Raw genomic sequence first — 18,019 nt, 5'->3', positions numbered from 1 at the left:
ATGTTTCACTGTTATCTATTATTATTATCTCTCAACTTCACAAGCTGTATTTATAATCTTTGTATTAATTAGTAGACTTTATACTTTGTTTGCCACAGCCAAAAGTTCGTTGGCTATTTCAATAAATAACAAAATCGTATGAATACTCACAAAGCAAACTATTTGTGATTCATGTTTCACAGACTTCGTTTAAGAAATGACATCATCTATGATACACCTCGAACTCATTCGTTTAGCTATTCCCACCAGAAACTAACTGAAAAGCTGTCTGTTTCGGAGCGCACGTCATGCCACCACTTGGGAGGTAAATATAAACAATCGCCAGGCTGTAGCAACAACTTATAAAAACGTACACTTTTTAGTAAAGGAAAACGATCAAAGTCCGGTTTAGCGGCATCAATTTGTGAAGTGTTGTTGAGAAACTCACTTTCGTGAGGGTACAGATACTCGGTGTCTGCAGAGGAAGCTAATATAATGCGCTTACAGCCAAACACTTGGCATAACAAATTATGCTTGGGATCGTTGTGCATGGGTGAGATGGTATGACGTGGTCCTAGCCAAGCTTTAATATCTACATCTGCTTCATTAGTAGCTGAAACAGTGCAGTAGTCCGGCACACAGATGTCCGCCTGCAGTGCTGGTATCTGTGCAAAGAGCTCATGCTGCGCTAGATACTCAATCTCCTGATCTCCTTTTGTCTGACTAAACTGCCGGTAGAGAAAGTCACGTAGCTTAACCAGCTGCTGAGACCACTCATCGCTGGCGTAATTGGAGCCAATTTCAATTGGTACGGTGCGATTTCCAGCTACTTTTAGTAGATAATTCAAATCGCGCCATTTAGTCATCGCTGGCCAATGATTAATCGTGTTAAGCAGCAGTGTGGGCTGTAATTCTTGATAGCATTTTATGCGAAATTCCATAATGCTTGGCGCATCTAGTGTAGGTATATCACAGTCTGTAATGCGCCGTTCGACAGGTGCTAAAATGGGTAGCGGGTTCATAGTCATTTTGATAGCATCCTTGTCCAAGTATTTCATTAGTGCCTGTTTTAATTCATTGCATTTTTCATACAGCTTATCTGTGCAGCCCAACAATTGTGCTTCGTCCAAAATAGCGCTACATAGCTCGCGCTGTTCCAAGCTTCTGTCTTCCAACAGCAAAAAGAAAATCTACTTAAAGATATCGTTATAATTTATTGATTTGCAGTATAAGCTATATCACCTTAAAGTAGCAACCTAGTGCATATATTTTCCTTATCGTCACCGGCACGCTACTAAAATGTCCACTATGAATGTGTTCCCAGTTTTTGTCCACCAATGCACAGATTAAATATGAAATCTCCTCTTCTCCATTTGAATGCGGATTTCCAAAGTAGTCTGCTGCTCGTTTTAGTATATATTTCGCTTCAACTTCATTTTGCAGCAGCTCTTCTATGTCCGCAAAACGGGGCAGCAATTTCACAATATGATCTATTGAATCTACCATTGGTAGATTAAACTAAATAAAGCCGGCTAACCATATTTTAAACGGTTCCCAAGCAGCTGATCCTTTGTTAGTGCTGTACAATGCTGCACTTTGCAGTATTAAACGTGTATTTTTTATACCAAGTATTCGAGTATTTTAAGTATGGCCGCACTGCGCGCCGTCTAAAAAATATTCGTTGAACGTGACATGGAGCCGGCCATAAAGAAATCCAAAATGGTTAATAATAAATTTAAACATAGCAAAAAGAAGTATTTCCAACAAAGCAAGAAACAAGTGCTACAACCAGGACAACGTGGTTTTCTTGTAACTTGCAATATGAACGAAAAGGCATGCGTGCGCGAATGCTATAATTTACTTAACCACTATGCTGACCAATTGTACGGCCCAGAGGGGCAGCCAGATGAAAGCAAGCAGGCAGCAAATGTGGAAGCTGGTGAAGAGTCTGATAGTGACGATTTGGATGCAGCTGTGGCAAAATGCCGTGAGATGATTGCACAACGGAAACAACGCTTCCAAAACGTGGACACGGGCACTACGAACTGTTTATTTATACGCACCCAATTGGAGGATCCAGTGGCACTTGGCAAACACATTGTCGACGACATTAAAACAACGGGCAAAGCCATGTCACGCTTTGTGCTACGTCTAGTGCCTATTGAAGCTGTATGTCGCTCTAATATGCCAGATATAATCAATGCAGCTGGAGCGCTGTTCGACAAACATTTTTTGAAGGAGCCAACTACATATGGCATTATATTCAATCATCGGTACAATCAGCAAATCAAGCGGGATACCATAATAAAAGAACTAGCCGAATTGGTTAACTCGAAGAACATAGGCAACAAGGTTGATTTGCAAAATGCCAAAAAGTCAATCATCGTTGAGGTGCTGAGAGGCTGGTGCCTGTTGAGTGTTGTGGACAACTATTTAGAATTAAAGAAATATAATTTAGCCGAGCTGGCAAATATCAATGGGCAGAAGACAAATGACGTAGGCGATTCTAAGACAGATGCAACTGCAGAGCAGGAAACTGAGAGTACTAAGAAATCCATTGAGAATGCAGTTACCGCTGTTGAAGACTAATAAAATTTACTATTAATTTGGTTAAACTCTGTTTATGTTTTCTGATTGCATAAACATTCACCCTTATTGGCTACCTTTGGAGTGTACATGTGTGCTATCAGTTTCCATATCCCATCGTGTCCACTTAATTTACATCTAAATTTATAGTTAAATTACGCATAGACTAAAAGTTTCTTAGGCAGATCGTTTCAACAGCATCTTGACTATTCCAGCTATCTTCTCATAGGCCATAAACATCAGTGCAGCCGTTAGCACCGTTTGTAGAATCTTCGCTTCCAGTCCACGAAAGAGACCGCCAATGCCTTGGTGCTTCAGTATGCTGACCATTAACTCCAGCATCGAAGGCGTGGTTTGTTGCTTGCCTGCTTGCTGGGATGTGGATGGCGTATTGGTCATATCGTTGGTGCGATGACGTTGCTTGGTCTGCACCAACTGCAGTGGATAGGTGAACACAGTGGCAAATGCTTTTGCAATAGCGCCGATTACAAAGAAACTTAGGCTGCCCATTTCGCCGCCCGTGAATATCTGCAGATTCCGCTTGAGTAGTTCATACATCATGAATTGAAGCGCGGGATTCGAGACTAACATGAGAGAAGGTATGGTGCCTGACCACAAGCCGGGCAGTCCTTCCGTTTTGGCCACATATTTAAGGCCTTGCAGCAGATTCTTATAGTGCTTGTTCACTTCGTCAGAAGTGCCAGCCACATTACGCATGCGTAAACGCGTATTCACCACCCAAAACGGGGTCGTTGTAAACACATTTATGATGCCCGCAATGCTGCCCAACAAAAGATCTTTCCAAGCGCTCTGCTGTCCACGTACGCCATTCGAGGTTACCATTTTGAGGGCATGGAATGTGTAGAAGTAGACAAAATTCGAAATGCACAAGCTTTGCAGAACAGGACCAAGTCCACGATACAGCGCCTGGAAGCCTTCATTTAATACAATCTCCTTGATCACACGTTTTGTGCTGCGCACTTCGCCGCTTTCCTCTACTGCAAATAAATGAGAAAAATAGAGAAACCAATCAATGAACTTGCTTGCACTATCAAACTACATATATCAAATTAAAGTTAATTCCATGGAGTCCAATCGTCCAATCTTTATCTATACAATTTGCTTATCAACTAAAATTTTTGATTAGTCGAAAACTTACATTGCAAACGGGAGCGCACGGTATCCAGTGGGTAAAATGTGCTCATTGCTATGCAGCCGCCCTGTGTAAATAATGTATTGGATTATATATATTGTGCATTTTAGTAATTGAACTTTAGTCCCAATTTTAGGGAATTACTTACGGCTGCGCCAGAGACGGCATGCACCCAGTTTTGATAGCTGAACACCTGGCTAATTTTCGATTGTGACACCATATTTTTGTTGGATAATTTGACTGACTTTGTCTATTAATTTTAATTAATGCACATTCAACGGCGTCTTTGGACATCTACCGACTGACTGATTGATTTAACTGTCTCGCACGCCGGTGTAAACGTATATTCAAAACGATAGCAGTCAGATTAGATTAGCGCGGATCCAGAGTGAAACTTTGTCGTTCGGTTGGATGTTGCACCCGCTAATCGTATTTACTTTCAATCAATTAGTAATACTATTTTGGATGATATTTGTATTAAGCGCTGCCATTAATATTTTGCTGTTTTTTTTTTGTTTTAATTTTTCTGGGAGAGCCGTGTAGTGTTGCAAAGTGACAGCAGGGGTTGTGCTGCACTGGACTAGTGTTGTAAGACGGAAAAGTGGCTAGCCACCAATATTCAAAGACATGTTATCTTTAATTTATATTTAATGCAAATTATATCTAATTAAAAGTTAATTTAATTTTAAAGCAGTTGATCGATAAGGCACTTCTCACGGCGAGGCTCCAGTTTCGGCTTTTTCATAAAATTAATGCCCGTCTCACTGCTGCTATTTAACAAATCTGCCGCTTTTCGCTTTTGACTCTGCAAGTTAATAGATAAATTGAACAGTGGAAACAATTAAATTTAACTATGGCACCAACCTCATGCTCCTCCTCAGTTAACGTGGCAAAGACAAAGTTCTTAGCTTTGGCAGATTTTACGGAAACAGTGCCAGCTGTTCCGTCCACATCACCAGCTGAGCCTTTCGTCAAACCAGCTAGTTTGCTAAGTGTCTCCTTATCCCGTACCAGAAACGATCCACGCGCCGCACGCTGTTGATTCTGCTGCTGCTGTGTGTTTTTTGAGATCAGGAATGGTGAACTCTTCTTTGCCTCCACTGTAGTTTTCTTAGCTGTTATTATGGTTAGCTTGCGAATAGTTGCATTGCTGTTAGCCACAGAGGGTGACAGAGGTGAGGCGCTGCCTGCTGCTGCCTATGAATACAATAATATTATTCAAGTGATCCAACTTCATACTTCCAACTTGTTAATTACCCCCTTTAGTCCCTTCTCGAGTAACAACTGCTCTCGCTCGTAGCGAATCTTCCTCCACAAATGCTCGTTCTCTTCATCACCGCTGCCCTCATAAGCTTCACCATCGCCGTTCTGATTGCGGGGATCGTCTAAGCTAAAGCCTAAACCATTATCCGAATTTTTCCAACGAAACTGACGCTGACGCACTGCACCCTCCTCATCCTCAAAGAGCATCTCCTTTATCTTACGCACTTCTCGTATGTCCTGGTCAAGCATTTTCCGTCTGAGGGGATGGAAAAACCCTTAAAGATAATTCGTAAATAAGCTTCATTATCTACTCACGCGTGAATCTGTCCCAGTTCGTTACGGATTTTCTCCCGATCAAACTGATCCTCGTCACCAAGCTCTATATCGTAGCAGTCCATGTTCTTTTCATCCTCATCAGCCGAGCCCCATTCCGATTCAGATAATTCAGCTTCCTTCTCCACAAAGTTCGATGCACGTAATTTACGATCTTTCTTTGTCATTTCGACTACAATTTCATTCTCTTCAGAGTCATAGTCAACGAATGTCTCTGGTACTTCTTCGGGCTTTTCTACATCACTATCTGCCTGCGCCTCGTCCATATTGTCATCTGAGTTATCCTCGCTTTCTTCATCATCGGAGAAACCCAATTTGGCCTTCTTCTTTTGCCTCTTCTTAGTCAATTTTTTCTGTCGCGGCTTTTCAGTCTCCAATTGTTCCTTTGCCTCCTCATCGCTGGACAGTATTTTGTTGCTCTCTGGTGCTTGCTGTGTTTCAAAAGTGCCCGAACACAGGGCCTCCAATTCTTCGGGTTGAGTGCTTGGAGTTGTTTGGGTTATGGGAATTTGACTAATAAATGCTCCAACCGTTGGTGCTGCTGATGAAGTTTCAGACTGAGTAAATCTTCCGGAGCACAGACCAAGCAGTTCGTTCTCTTCGTCGCTGGCCGAGCGCTGAATTTCCGTGTCGAACAGCTTATGGGCAGATAATTGTAGATCGTCGCTTGTCACTGGCAGCACATTGCTTGGCTTGGGCGTCTGAAGCAAATCCACATCATCTTCATCGGAGTTGTCGTCCTGGAATGCGCGGATAATACGATTTTTACGCTTACTCGGATGTGTCTGGTCTTCTGGTTCGCTATCGCTGCTACTAGTTTCCTCTTGCTCGGATACCTCTTCAGCTGACTCTAACGCCAAACATGCATTTTCGTCATCACCTTCAACTTCCACATCTTCATCCTCGTCTACACCTTCAACCTCTACCGCATCCTCTTCATCAACAATTTCCTCATCATCATTAATTATCAGTTCACTTTTGTTAGGCTTTGTATGTGGCTCATATTCTGCAGGTTCAGCATCATCTACATCCATATCTTCATCTTCCTCTGCTTCATCAATTGTATTTTCCATTTCCTCAACTTTCTTTTTGCGCAGCTCTTCCATTCGCTTTTTGGTTATCAATGTCTTGAGATGATCCTGCAGCTTTAGGTAGGCTGCGCCTGGCTTTTGCTCCTTGTTGACAGGCTCCTCCTCATGCAAATGTATGCTCACCTTCGACAGCTCCAGCTTACCATGTGTAGCTGACAATATGCTGAATAGATTTAAATATTAAATATAGAAACGAATTAATCTATTTCTTTACTCACTTAACAGTCTCCGTAGTCTTGTGCTTTTTAGCCTCTCGTGTTTTCATCAGACGCTGCAGCAAATCATCAACTCCCGTTGGTTTCTTGGTAAACATGTCACCCGTTTCCAAATCAATGACCATGTTGGCATCACCCTTCAATGAAGGGCTAATATCGCTGCTCTTCTCATTTTTTAGACGTCGTATGACTTCACTTATACGTGGCGTAGAGGGCTTTGAAGGCGATTCAATGTCCAAAGCACTTAAATCCAGCTTGGGCAACTCGACAATCTCAGTTACCAGTCTTGTTTTAGTAGGCGAAATGGTTTCAGCCATCGCTTGATTATCTTCTAGTGCTTCGGCCTCAGTGACTTCTGCAGTGTTCTCAAGTACTGGCTCGGTTTCTGGAAGAGCTAACTGATCCTCAGTTGCAACAGAAACTGCTTTTTCTTCCAGTTGGTCTCCTAATTCAGTGTCCCCTTCATCTATTTTATCTTTTGTGTCCATAGGTTCATCCTCTGCGTCTTCATCTTCATCTCTATCTTCATCTTCATGTTCCGATTCAGATTTAAAGAACTCGGTGGCTTCCTTGGCGCGTTCCTCCATCAGTTTGCTGTATAAAATTACTTTTAATTTAGAATTTATTCAATTAGCTAAGTAAGCATTAGCTTACGCATATGCCTGCAACTCCTCGTTATTCATGCGTAGAGCTAATGATCTTCTAGGTTCCTTTTTGCTTGGCATGGGGCTTCCGCCGGCCAAAGCCACTGCAAGTGGTTTGTTGATTGTGCGTCTGCTAAGGAACTCTTTCAGCGTGCGGGGCTTGGGTTGATGGTAGGGCACGGTAATATGTGCCTCTCTATGCAGCCTTTGCTGTTCACTTTGAATAGCCTGCATCCCATCTAAAGCTTTCTTAGCTGAGGCCTGAAAGGAAACAAAATTTAATTTCATGAATTGTTTACATAATGATTTGGTTCCTCACCCGCATGGGCTTGGCTTTGCGTTGTTTGTCTTTAGAGGTGTCAGTTGTCTCCTGTTGTTCCGTTGGCTCTTCATTATTACTACGCTCCGATTCGGATTCAGAATCAACAATGCCTTTAAGCTTATTTTTTGGTTCCTTGTCACTTGATTCGTCATCGCTCGACTGGGAGTTCGGCTCATCATCGCTTTCCAATCGCTGTTTCTTTTTCTTCTCTGACTTCTTGTTTTTGTTTTGTTTGTTGTTTCTCTTCTCCTCCTCTTTATCCTGCTGCTCATCTTCGCTGTCCGTGTCAATAATTGCACTTATTTTTTTTTTAGGCTTAGGTTTTGACGGTAGGCCTTCGTCCTCTTCTGCATCATTGTTTGTCGTATCTATTGTTGCTGTTTTCTCAGAATCTTTGTCTTCTACATCTTGGTCTTCGCTGTCAGAATCAACTATTGCTGATATATTTTTCTTTGTCGTTACGTCTTCTTCTTCTTCCTTATGACTGATTTCCCTCTCTTCTGATTTTGCTGTCCCTGAATATGTCTCCATCTTTTCTCGCTCCTCTTCGCTATCAGAGTCAATTATTGCTGATATCTTCTTTTTATGCTTGGGTGCTACAATCTCCTCCACTACTTCTTTTGCTGTATCTTCATTCCGATTATCATCGCTGTCCTGTAGTTTTGGGTCACTATTTGTGGGCGATATTTGTTTACTTGCTGGTGCAGGCGTCTCGTCATCATCGCTGTCCGACATCAGCAACGCTTCACCACCCAAAATATCTTCAACAGACACGTTATTTTCGTCTTCATCGTCCATTTGTAATTTTTCCATTGAATCGTCTGGCTTCTCAGCATTTTCTGCTGCTGTTGCAGTTTCTGCAACGGTTGCACTCATATTTCTGGGTCAGGTTTTTTACTTCTTCCAAATAAAATTTAAAACACAAATAAAACGCAGTTGAACACGCACACATATAGGCGCAGTGCAGCTCAATTTGGCGCGAACAACAACAGCTGTTTCATTTGACGCAGGTTGGCAGTGCCATTTAGAAGTACAGCGGTTGGGCACCATATATTTATGATCAGTTTGTTTAGCTAGTGTTGTTATTGTGTATGGTTTGTGTCTTTGATAAAATTCAGTATACACTTTGGTTACCGGTTAACATTTTTCGGTGCAAGCGTAAAAATTATTTTCATGTTGTTAACATTTTTGAAATGAAATCAGAATTAACACATATATTTGCTGTCAGCCTATGTTTCATTTTGCTACTGAAAATATAGCTGCTTATGGTGTGTATCTTTGCTATTCTATGAAAAATTCGGAGTCCTCATCGAAAAACCGCTCAATTAAACCGGTTAGAAAACCGTTTATTGAGCAATCGAATGATTCAAAGCTCGCAAAATGTTTAATTAACATTTTCTGAAATGCGTACACATTAAGCCCCAATACCGTGAATAATTTCATCAATTAACAACTAACTACATGAGGCTGAACAACACAATCGAAAATAATCGTGAAGATAATCAAATCGCATTTGCATTTGCAACACACACAGAGAGATTCACCTGTAAATATATCACCTGTTCTGTTGGCTGTTGCTGTTGTAAGTTTAGCGAATTGTTGCAGTTGGTTTGATTTTGTCTTGTGTTGCTTTCTCCGCATCTTTTTTCCCATTTCTCTTTCACAGTTTACAGCTAAAAATTGTTGTTTGGGTCATTAAGTAACCCCGGTACGCTGCCCTAATGGCATTCAGTAAACCCAATATTTATCCATTTTAGGCATAAACGGCATACAAATTTAATTAAAGCTTCTGTCCGAGCCAAGTCGTGTCTAATATTTAATTTCTAACGAAAGCAAAAGCCACTAACCGCAACCAAATTGTTTATTTTTTTACTTAGGTGTCAAATTCCATTTAGCAGATCGACTTTTCACTTTGTGAGCACTATTCTGTGCCACATAATCGCTGCTTAATGCGTTGCCAAATGCTTCGATTTAGTTGCGCAACATTTCTGCCAGCGAGTCCTACGCAAAAACCCATCATAGAAAGCGAACTCGAACTGTTTGCCAAAGTTATGCATATTATTTATTTTCTGGCAAAAAAAATTCATAATAGATTTCTATAAATAAAGTCCAGCATAGGCCAAATAATAACAAGCTACAGTTAGCTGAATAACAAATGCCCTTTCAACGATTCAATATCTATAAAAATATATGAAATAATTATATATATTTATATATTAAACATAGAAAATAAACTTTCAGCTAGTTATGCTTATGATCTTAATTAAATGTTGTAAAACAATACTTAAGATATTTTTATGCATACAGCTTAAACGCTTTGATAGCTCATTAAGACTTGATATCTTTTTTAATATATCATATACCGTTTTTATCTTGGATAAGCACTAACAGCTGCAAACTCCCCCAACAATCACGCAAAACTAGTCTATCATCTCATATATCATTTCGCTTAAGAGCTGAGTTTTACTGCAAAGTTGTAGTCCGAATTAGCATATAAAATCTGTTTTTTCTTCTCGTCGGCCGGGCGAACAATTTCTCTTTCATTTGCCAAAAAGAAAGAAGTTAAAAAAAGTTTTTAACTGTTAACTGCGTATGCTGGTAGTTGATAGTGGCCTGTTAGTTTTTGGCTCTTAGCTGAAACTGCTGCTTGTATTGGCCATCTTTCTCTCATATCTGTAGCAAAAGATTTTGCTTACGGTTGTTCACCTAATTTGCATATGCACACACACACACACACACACACACATATACATCTGATATCTGTCAATATCTTTGGCTATTTGGTCAGCGAATGAAAGTGAAAATCTTGTGACTAAACTTAAAGATATACGATAAAAAAAAAACACAATAAATCGTCTTTCAAAATGAGTTAGATAAATACTTATTGGCTATTTGTCTTCGGTGTTCGTATTCGACTTGGAATTCCAATTGGAAATTATTGCAAAGGCAAACAAAGCGTTATTTCTTAAGGCTTTAGAAAACTTTTGTGTTTGCTTTTCTTCTTCCTCTACTTCGCTTTTTTCTTTTTGGCAAAAGCAGTTAAGTGCTTATGCAACTCGATGATCTTGCAACAACTCAACTATGTTTGTGTGTGTGCAGCTGCCACATAGAGTAGCAAGGCGTTATTTAAAGGCATTTTTATAGTGTTGAGTGCAAACCGATATTTCACAATGAAATGCAAATTCCTCAGGCGCAGTTCCTGCAAGCTGAGGTCAGACCAAGAGGTAACCAGATAGAGAAAGAGAGAGGCAGACAGAAGGTAAAGGAAATAGCAGAAAAGAAAAGAGACAGTGGGATTTTGGCTGTAGGAAAGAAGGAGATAGAGGAACGAAAAGAGAGGGTATAAGAGGAGGGGATAAACACTAGGGGATTGGGAGAGCAGGGTTTTTCTGTCTGGTTTTTGGTTGTTTGCCTGATTGAGATTTTTGCTCGCTGCTGTTGTCATTTTTGCTGTGCCAAGTGAAAGTGATATATGGCGTATGACTCAGGCGCAGGCAACGACCACACACTCACACACACCCCTTCATATGCATAAGACAATAATTAAGCCGCATTTTATGCAGCAATAGACAAAAATGGCAAAAAAGGGCGCAACAGCCAAAGGCCGATAAAGAAAAACAATAACTCAAGAGCGAGAAATCGATTAAAGCAATTGCGCGGATGCAGAAACGCGACAAGATGTGAAAAGCCATAAGATAAGTCTTTGGAAATAGCCATTTATATCTATATTTTAGAATTAAAAGTGATTGAAAGAGAGTTTTTAAAATAAAAAATAGAAAAGGAAAGCTTCAGTCTGTAAAGTCTTATAGATGGATAATCGGCTGCCTTGAACTCTCTCATATATTCTAAGTGATAAGTGATGCGTCTTTCTATCTACTGTTTTCATGTTCTCTTCTCTATTTTAAACAACGTCCCAAACTTAATACTCTAATAGCTGAAGCTAGCTATAGTTGACTCTTATAATTATTGAGCTGCTTTGAGCTTTGTCTCATTCAATAGGCAGCCTTGATTCAAGGTTCATTGTGCATTGTGCTGCATAAGCATATGACTCTGCCTCTGACTCTGATAGAGTGCAATTAAGGGCCGACGGCAGCAAAAAGAGAAACATGTTTATATATGTTTAATGCAGCTGACAAAAGAAATGGAAAGTGAAGCTGAGAGCAAAGCGACCCAGCAGCCGGCGACCCAGCGGCGATGCCAACGAGCGCGTTGACCGAAGCTCGGATCAGACTTGCATAATGATTGGCATCATTTGTGCGCTCCCGACTTGGCCGACTTGGCCCTGCCTTGTGTTGTTGTGTTGTTTAATAAACAATAAGAGCTTAAGAGCCAGGCACCGTTATACCCGTAACTGCACAGCGATAAAGCCAGAAAGAAAAGCCAAGCGAATTGTGCAAAACGTTGTCATATAACTCGTTTTTGTGTTCGAAAACAAAACAAAAAACCTAAACTGAAAATGAAAATGAAACTGAAACCGAAATTGAATGAATCTGAAGAGAGATACCAATTTCTGATCTCGTTGCTGTTGTTGTTGTTGCCCGTCAGCGATTTTCCCCGATTGGAAATAATGTGTGAAAAATGAACTTCGGTTTGCTGCTCATTTATCAAACGCTGCTGCGGACATTGAGTGAAGATCACATTTTAGTGATTAAGCGTTCATTGGATGGAGATCAAATATGTATATATATATATATATTTACGAGAGTACTTTGAGCTATATAGAGTTTTGTTAGGGCTACCCAATGCTTGGCAATTTATATTACGAATGAGTAGCTGTAGACAGAGTCGATAAGCCAGCTCTTCTTTATGGGATTCGCGACTTGAGCTTAGGCCTAGGTTCTAGCTTGAGACACAATATCAACAAAGAGTAAAGGGTATAGATACAGGCTATGAAGCATGAACCCATTGCATTTGGAAATTAGGGTTAATATGAAAATGAGATTTGAAGATGAATGTTTTTGTGTTATTTCTAAGATGCAAAAGAAGGCGCGGCATGCACGTAAGATGCACTAAGAGGCGTGGTCAACCCCATAAATTCTGTAAATGTTAATCAGAGTCAACTGCTGAGTCGATTTAGCTCTTTCCATGTCTGCCCGCTCGTCTGTACGCATGTTTGAGCGCTTTGATCTCGATGCTCAACTGATCTGTGTTATATTTCTATTTCTACCAAGTTAATGACTATTTTCAGCAGCTCTCAAGTCTGCATATCCCTGCCATTATAAAGTTACTTTTCCTGCCTTAATTTCCTCACTGAGCATACACGTCGCACCCACAGAATTAAGCTTCAGTTCAACCTTCAAGTACCCGCTAGAAAAGTGCCCGCATTTCCCAATTTCGAATTAAGCTGTGCGTCACATGCAAAGTATAAGCATAATTTGATTAGCATGCTGAGCACGTCCCTGACCCAATTTCGTCTGCAATTCCGTTTTCAATGTTTTGATGATGAGCACAAAAGCTGAGACTAGCTCAACAAATACTACGCAGGTAGGCGCTGGCAGCGCGGGCGAACGTCATCAGAGTCTCAACATGTGATTCACTCCGGATCTGGCGCGCGACAACTGCCAAGCAGCAACAGCAACAGCAACAACGACAGTTACTATAACAACAAGTCATGTGCCCATATGCCTTTAATGAAATGGCAACCAAGCCGGAACTTTCGATTTCTTTCGATTAGCCGGGTGTGTCCCATGGCTTTGTGCTGCCTCTTCTTTTGCTTTACTTCGTGCCTTCTCAAATGTTGTCATCGCTTGGGCAGCCACGGCGAGGCAAGGCAAGGCAAGGCGCTTGAATTGGCCAACGGCAAATCCGCCAGCGAACCACGCATAAATGAAAGTTCAAAGCACAATCTACAAAAGTTATTTTTAGCCAGTCACATATATATATCTACATTTCTTTAACATTTATGTATATTTTGGCGAATTTGTGGCACATTTTGTTGTCATTCCTTTTTTGGTAATTTCTGCAATTTCATCATTCAAAATTGAGCTGATTTTCGAAATATTTCGAGTGCTTAACGAATTTTTAGCACAATTTACAGATTGTGTAAGATTGTGTTGTTGTCGCAAATAAATTTATTATAATATATATAACAGCTATATAACAATATCCAATTTAAATTGTTTATAATTTATCACACTTGGCTGCAATAAATAACCTAAAAGGTTGCCCGAATAACTTTCAATATTTCTTAGAAATTGAACCAATTTGCATTTTTATATATTTTAACTACTTTTACAATTTAATTAACTAATTTCTTGCATTGAAAATGCATGGCAGAAACAAAAGACTCAGGCAACAAACTTGCTTTTGCAGTTACTTTGTTTACTTATTGATGATATGTGCTTTTGTATACTCTAAGGTAAATGACAGTCTATAGAGGGGTATGAGAGGTTGCTGGAAGACCTCATATACATATCTAAGTATATGTTCTGATCCCCTGAGTCTACTTAAGCAACCTCGATCATGACATAAGTTGCAGACTGACAGACGTCCGCCAAGAGCTTTTCGGCACTTAGTGTATCTGGCAGTCGTTCATGCCCGTTCAGTCTAGTTTTCTTATTGTGTCTTTCAGATGAAACAATGCATTCGGTAATTTGCAGCAAATTAAGTTATTTAATTATTTCCGCTAGCCTGCAACAAAGGTCAACGCCTAATGATGATTTAGTCAGGCCATTAAGAAAGCCAAAAAACTGTCGCCACAAACAGTTATGTTTATTACATGTAGAGTTAGTTGGGCGCATTATATCATTAGCGATTGCATAACGTGGCCATAATTTAATTTTCCAATGCATTGGCCAGAATAACAAGCAAAAGACATGGACAAATAACAAATGAATCAGCCGCATCCCTTTGTGAATAACAATGGGAATTAGGCAATCGCGGCGACGCACTCGACGTCATCCGTTACCTTGACACGGCGACGACGACGGCGACGACGCTGCCAAAAACAAAAGCGCGCAGAAAGCGGGCTGAAATGAAAAGTAGCTGTAACGGGTTCGCAGTTCGACGAGGCTTGGACTCGGTCGGCTTTGGTCGGGGCGCCAAAAAGACAGACAGACAGAATAACCGAAAAGCCGAATAGCCGAAAACGGCATATTTTGCATTTTACTATAGAAACACTCTCCCACATTCGCACAGCTGGCGCTCTTTCGCTCTCGCGTGCTCTCTTGGCGTTGGCGTCGGCAGCGACAGCGACAGCGCTGGAGCGAAGCGGCTGCCGAGCGAGCGAGCTAGCGAGCTGCAAAACAGAAAGGGGTCAAAACTTTCACGCGATATAAAATCTTGGTTAGCGATACGGCCCAGCCGCATTTTCATTTCAACTTTGTGTGCGACGAGTCAGTGTCTCTGAGCTGGAGGTGCGACGCTGCTGCAGTGCATACATATATCGATACCGATTCCGATACCGATATCGAGTACCGACTCGTCCTGAACACTTCAACTTCAACTAGATCGCGTCCGAGCCGCGCTCGCGTTATCGACTCTGTGTGCGAATACTTTGAAAGTGTTACAAAAAACAGACGAGCAAATCGCTTTGCTCCTGAAATATATTTTGTGCGAAATCTGAACAGATATAGAATACAGTTGTTGAGCCAGGCTATAGTCGAGCCATACAGCCAAAGCCAAACGTGATCCACGCTCGACGGCAGCCGCAGTGCCATTCTCCATCTATCTCTATCTCTTTCTCTCTCTTACACACTCTCCATCTCTCTCACTCGCAAGCAACCGGTTCTCAAAAAAGGGATTACAACAATAAAACAGCGCTAGGGATTAACACTAACTGAAGGTAAGATCAACGCGAGAGCAAACATTTTCGTCTAATTGGCGAAATGATAAAAAGAAGTTTATTTCTAGACACAAATTGCCATAAATAAATTATGAATGTGCAAAAATCTGAAGAATTTCGAGAAAGTCATAAATGAATTTTAATTAGACTTTTGAATATATGTAAACTTTTTAATTTATAATTGCATTAAGATTAAAATTTTTGAATGGATTCCAAATAAGTTATTGAAGCTCTCTGAATAGCTCAAACTGAGCAAACAGTTTTAGTAGGACTTGAATGGAAAGCGACTAAGCTTTGCACTATTTATTAAGAACTGTAATTTTATTAATTTTTTTGATCTAGATATATAAACTAAGGAATATTCAAATCTGCGTAGAATGTGGACTGTAGTACTTCAAACCTCTTAAAATATGGTACTGCAAGCTATTGCTAAATATCATTAAGAATTGTCTTTATACAGATGCTAAAAGAAAGGTTTAGAGTTCATTCTTGGTCAATATGCAGTCAGAGACTTATCCAGCTATTAGCTCAACTTCTTGTTAGTAATGAGTTCAATAGCTACGGACTGGAATGATACTCAACAGAAGAATGCTTTAAGCATAGTAAAAGTTATCAGTCACAATCTTCAGAGATAAACCTTAAGCAGAATCACTAGAGAAATCATTAGTGAATTTCATCATTAAATATGAGAATTTCGTCAGGCAATCTGAAGTATCATCAGTTAAAATCATTCATACATTTGACTCTAAGGCGTATTAAATATAATCTTATGCTTTAGTTATTTCAGTGATATCTGTGCAAATGCTGGAAATAGTCTAGGTTATAGTCCTACAGTCTGCAGTCTACAGTCTATAGTTAACTGTTTACAGTCTGCAGTTTACAGTCTACATTTTACAGTCTGTAGCTTACAGTCTGCAGTTTACAGTCTGCATTACACAGTCTGCAGTTTACAGCCTTCAGTTTGTCTACAAGTCTACGATCTGGAGTCGCAGCTAGTTAAGAAACTGCCAAATAATAATCTCCGTTAAAGTAAACCAATTTCGAATAGTTGCGAACGCATTTACAGCTACTCTCGATAGGTGCCGCAAATACTCGTTGGCTTGCAACACGTTCTGTGCAACGCATCTGAGTCAAGTTTGTAAACGAGCTTCTCTATAAAAAATAATTATAATAAAAATAATAATAAAACCGAAGCTCCATTTGCGCACAAAAGCGTTGCAACATTTGGGAAAGAAAAGCAAAGTGTTTTTTTTATCTACAACTATATGTGTGTGTGTGTGTGTGTGCGTGTGTGTGTAGATTTGCCTATTATTGAGAGAGCAAAAGAAAGCAGACGATAAAACTTTCGTCGAGTTGCCTTGGCGTGCAATACGCGGAAATTATTAATAACAAAAGAGCTGTACTTGCAACACACACACACACACACACACACACAGGCGCTGCTGAGCCGTGAAGCAGCCAGCGGCATTTGAGACTTTTTGTTCATTAGTTTAATTTGCATAAATCTAAGCAATTTGGCAGCCACCCGCTTGAGCCAAAGCAGACGCGTTTCTTTAATGGAACTGGAACTGGAACTGAAACTGGAACTGCAACTGCAACTGAAACTGGCTGCGAAAAGTTCTCGTCGCGTTTGTTGGTGAAATTTTCATCGCGTTTCGCGCGAATGAAAGTCTAAAATTGACTTGTGCCGCTTCTCATTTGGCGCTGCTGCTGCTGCAGCAAGTTGTTGGTGGCTTATGCTGGAGCTACAATTGCAATAACTCTGCAGTTTTCCACACATGTGTGCAGCTCGCTGTGTGTGTGTTTGATTAAGCTAGCGAATTGCTTTGTTCAAAAACTGCTCCACTTTGGCGCACATGAAAACAATTTCGCTTTGCACACACACAGAGCAGACGTTGGCGATTCGTAGATACTTTCGTAGCTGCAACTGTAGCTGTGGCAGTCAGGCACGCGTGTATTGTGCTTGCACTTGCCTGGCTGCTTAGCTGCCTGCCAAGTGGGTTGCGCATACGCAGCGTGGCCAGACGTGCTGCTGCTGCTGCTGCTGCGGCAGTTGTCATTTGCCCAAACATAGCACTGGCAATACTTTTAATTGATTCCACAGACAAACGCACACACACACACACGCAGGTGAAAGAAGCTGCGCCACTTGCAGCGATATAATTACTGGTTTACAGACTGCTGCTGCCGCCGTTGGCTGCTTGCCTTGGCGACAATTTTAAATTAACGGCAATTGTTTTTTGCCGCCTCTACAATTTTCACGCAGTTTTTCCAAGTCAGCGTGAACAACAAAAAAAACTTTCATTGCACAGACTTTGGCAACAAATGCTGCTGCAGCTGCAGCTGCAGCATCTCTGCTTTATGAGCCGCGGTTGACGTTAAAAGCAAATGTTTAGAATGCGCAGGCATGTCTTACCCACAACAGCAACAACGACAACAATAACAACAATTACGCAGCTATTTTCGAGTGGAGTCTTAGATTTTCTCCTCTCTCTAAAAGCGAGTGTGGCAAAGCAGTTAGAAACTCTAACTCGTCTACAGCTGATATTAGACTAAGCAGTTGCCTTATGATTTACTTAAGCTATACCAGCTCTTTGCCGCTCTCTCAGCAGCAAATCAATTGAATTCAAGACGAAATCGAAATCTTTAG

General features: G+C 40.7%; 4 protein-coding genes across 4 annotated transcripts; 1 reads left to right on the top strand and 3 right to left on the bottom strand.

Annotated features, from left to right (window-relative positions):
• Positions 1–3: 3 nt before the first annotated feature.
• LOC111598686 (bifunctional peptidase and arginyl-hydroxylase JMJD5) lies at positions 4–1,542 on the bottom strand. The gene is made up of 2 exons (XM_023314050.2): positions 1,222–1,542; positions 4–1,169 (listed from the first exon to the last, which is right to left on the bottom strand). Exons 1-2 carry the CDS (start codon positions 1,483–1,485, stop codon positions 237–239), a joined length of 1,197 nt encoding a protein of 398 aa, XP_023169818.2. The 5' UTR covers positions 1,486–1,542; the 3' UTR covers positions 4–236.
• Positions 1,543–1,629: 87 nt separating this feature from the next.
• LOC111598689 (THUMP domain-containing protein 1 homolog) lies at positions 1,630–2,582 on the top strand. Its single transcript, XM_023314054.2, has one exon. It carries the CDS (start codon positions 1,672–1,674, stop codon positions 2,566–2,568), a length of 897 nt encoding a protein of 298 aa, XP_023169822.2. The 5' UTR covers positions 1,630–1,671; the 3' UTR covers positions 2,569–2,582.
• Positions 2,583–2,729: 147 nt separating this feature from the next.
• Positions 2,730–4,267, bottom strand: LOC111598688 (peroxisomal membrane protein PMP34). Its single transcript, XM_023314052.2, has 3 exons — positions 3,867–4,267; positions 3,725–3,785; positions 2,730–3,563 (listed from the first exon to the last, which is right to left on the bottom strand). Exons 1-3 carry the CDS (start codon positions 3,936–3,938, stop codon positions 2,743–2,745), a joined length of 954 nt encoding a protein of 317 aa, XP_023169820.1. The 5' UTR covers positions 3,939–4,267; the 3' UTR covers positions 2,730–2,742.
• Positions 4,268–4,340: 73 nt separating this feature from the next.
• LOC111598683 (claspin) lies at positions 4,341–8,659 on the bottom strand. The gene is made up of 7 exons (XM_023314046.2): positions 7,584–8,659; positions 7,275–7,525; positions 6,624–7,214; positions 5,297–6,568; positions 4,976–5,237; positions 4,583–4,915; positions 4,341–4,523 (listed from the first exon to the last, which is right to left on the bottom strand). The coding sequence occupies exons 1-7, from the start codon at positions 8,460–8,462 to the stop codon at positions 4,404–4,406; spliced, it is 3,708 nt and encodes a 1,235-aa protein (XP_023169814.2). The 5' UTR covers positions 8,463–8,659; the 3' UTR covers positions 4,341–4,403.
• Between the last annotated feature and the right edge of the window lie 9,360 nt (positions 8,660–18,019).

This window comes from Drosophila hydei, unplaced genomic scaffold (genome assembly GCF_003285905.1).
Source record: "Drosophila hydei strain 15085-1641.00,03,60 unplaced genomic scaffold, DhydRS2 tig00008135-arrow-pilon, whole genome shotgun sequence".
Lineage (NCBI taxonomy): Eukaryota > Metazoa > Arthropoda > Insecta > Diptera > Drosophilidae > Drosophila > Drosophila hydei.
The sequence above is the reverse complement of the archived record's forward strand: the minus strand, read 5'-3'. Positions and strand labels throughout refer to the sequence as shown.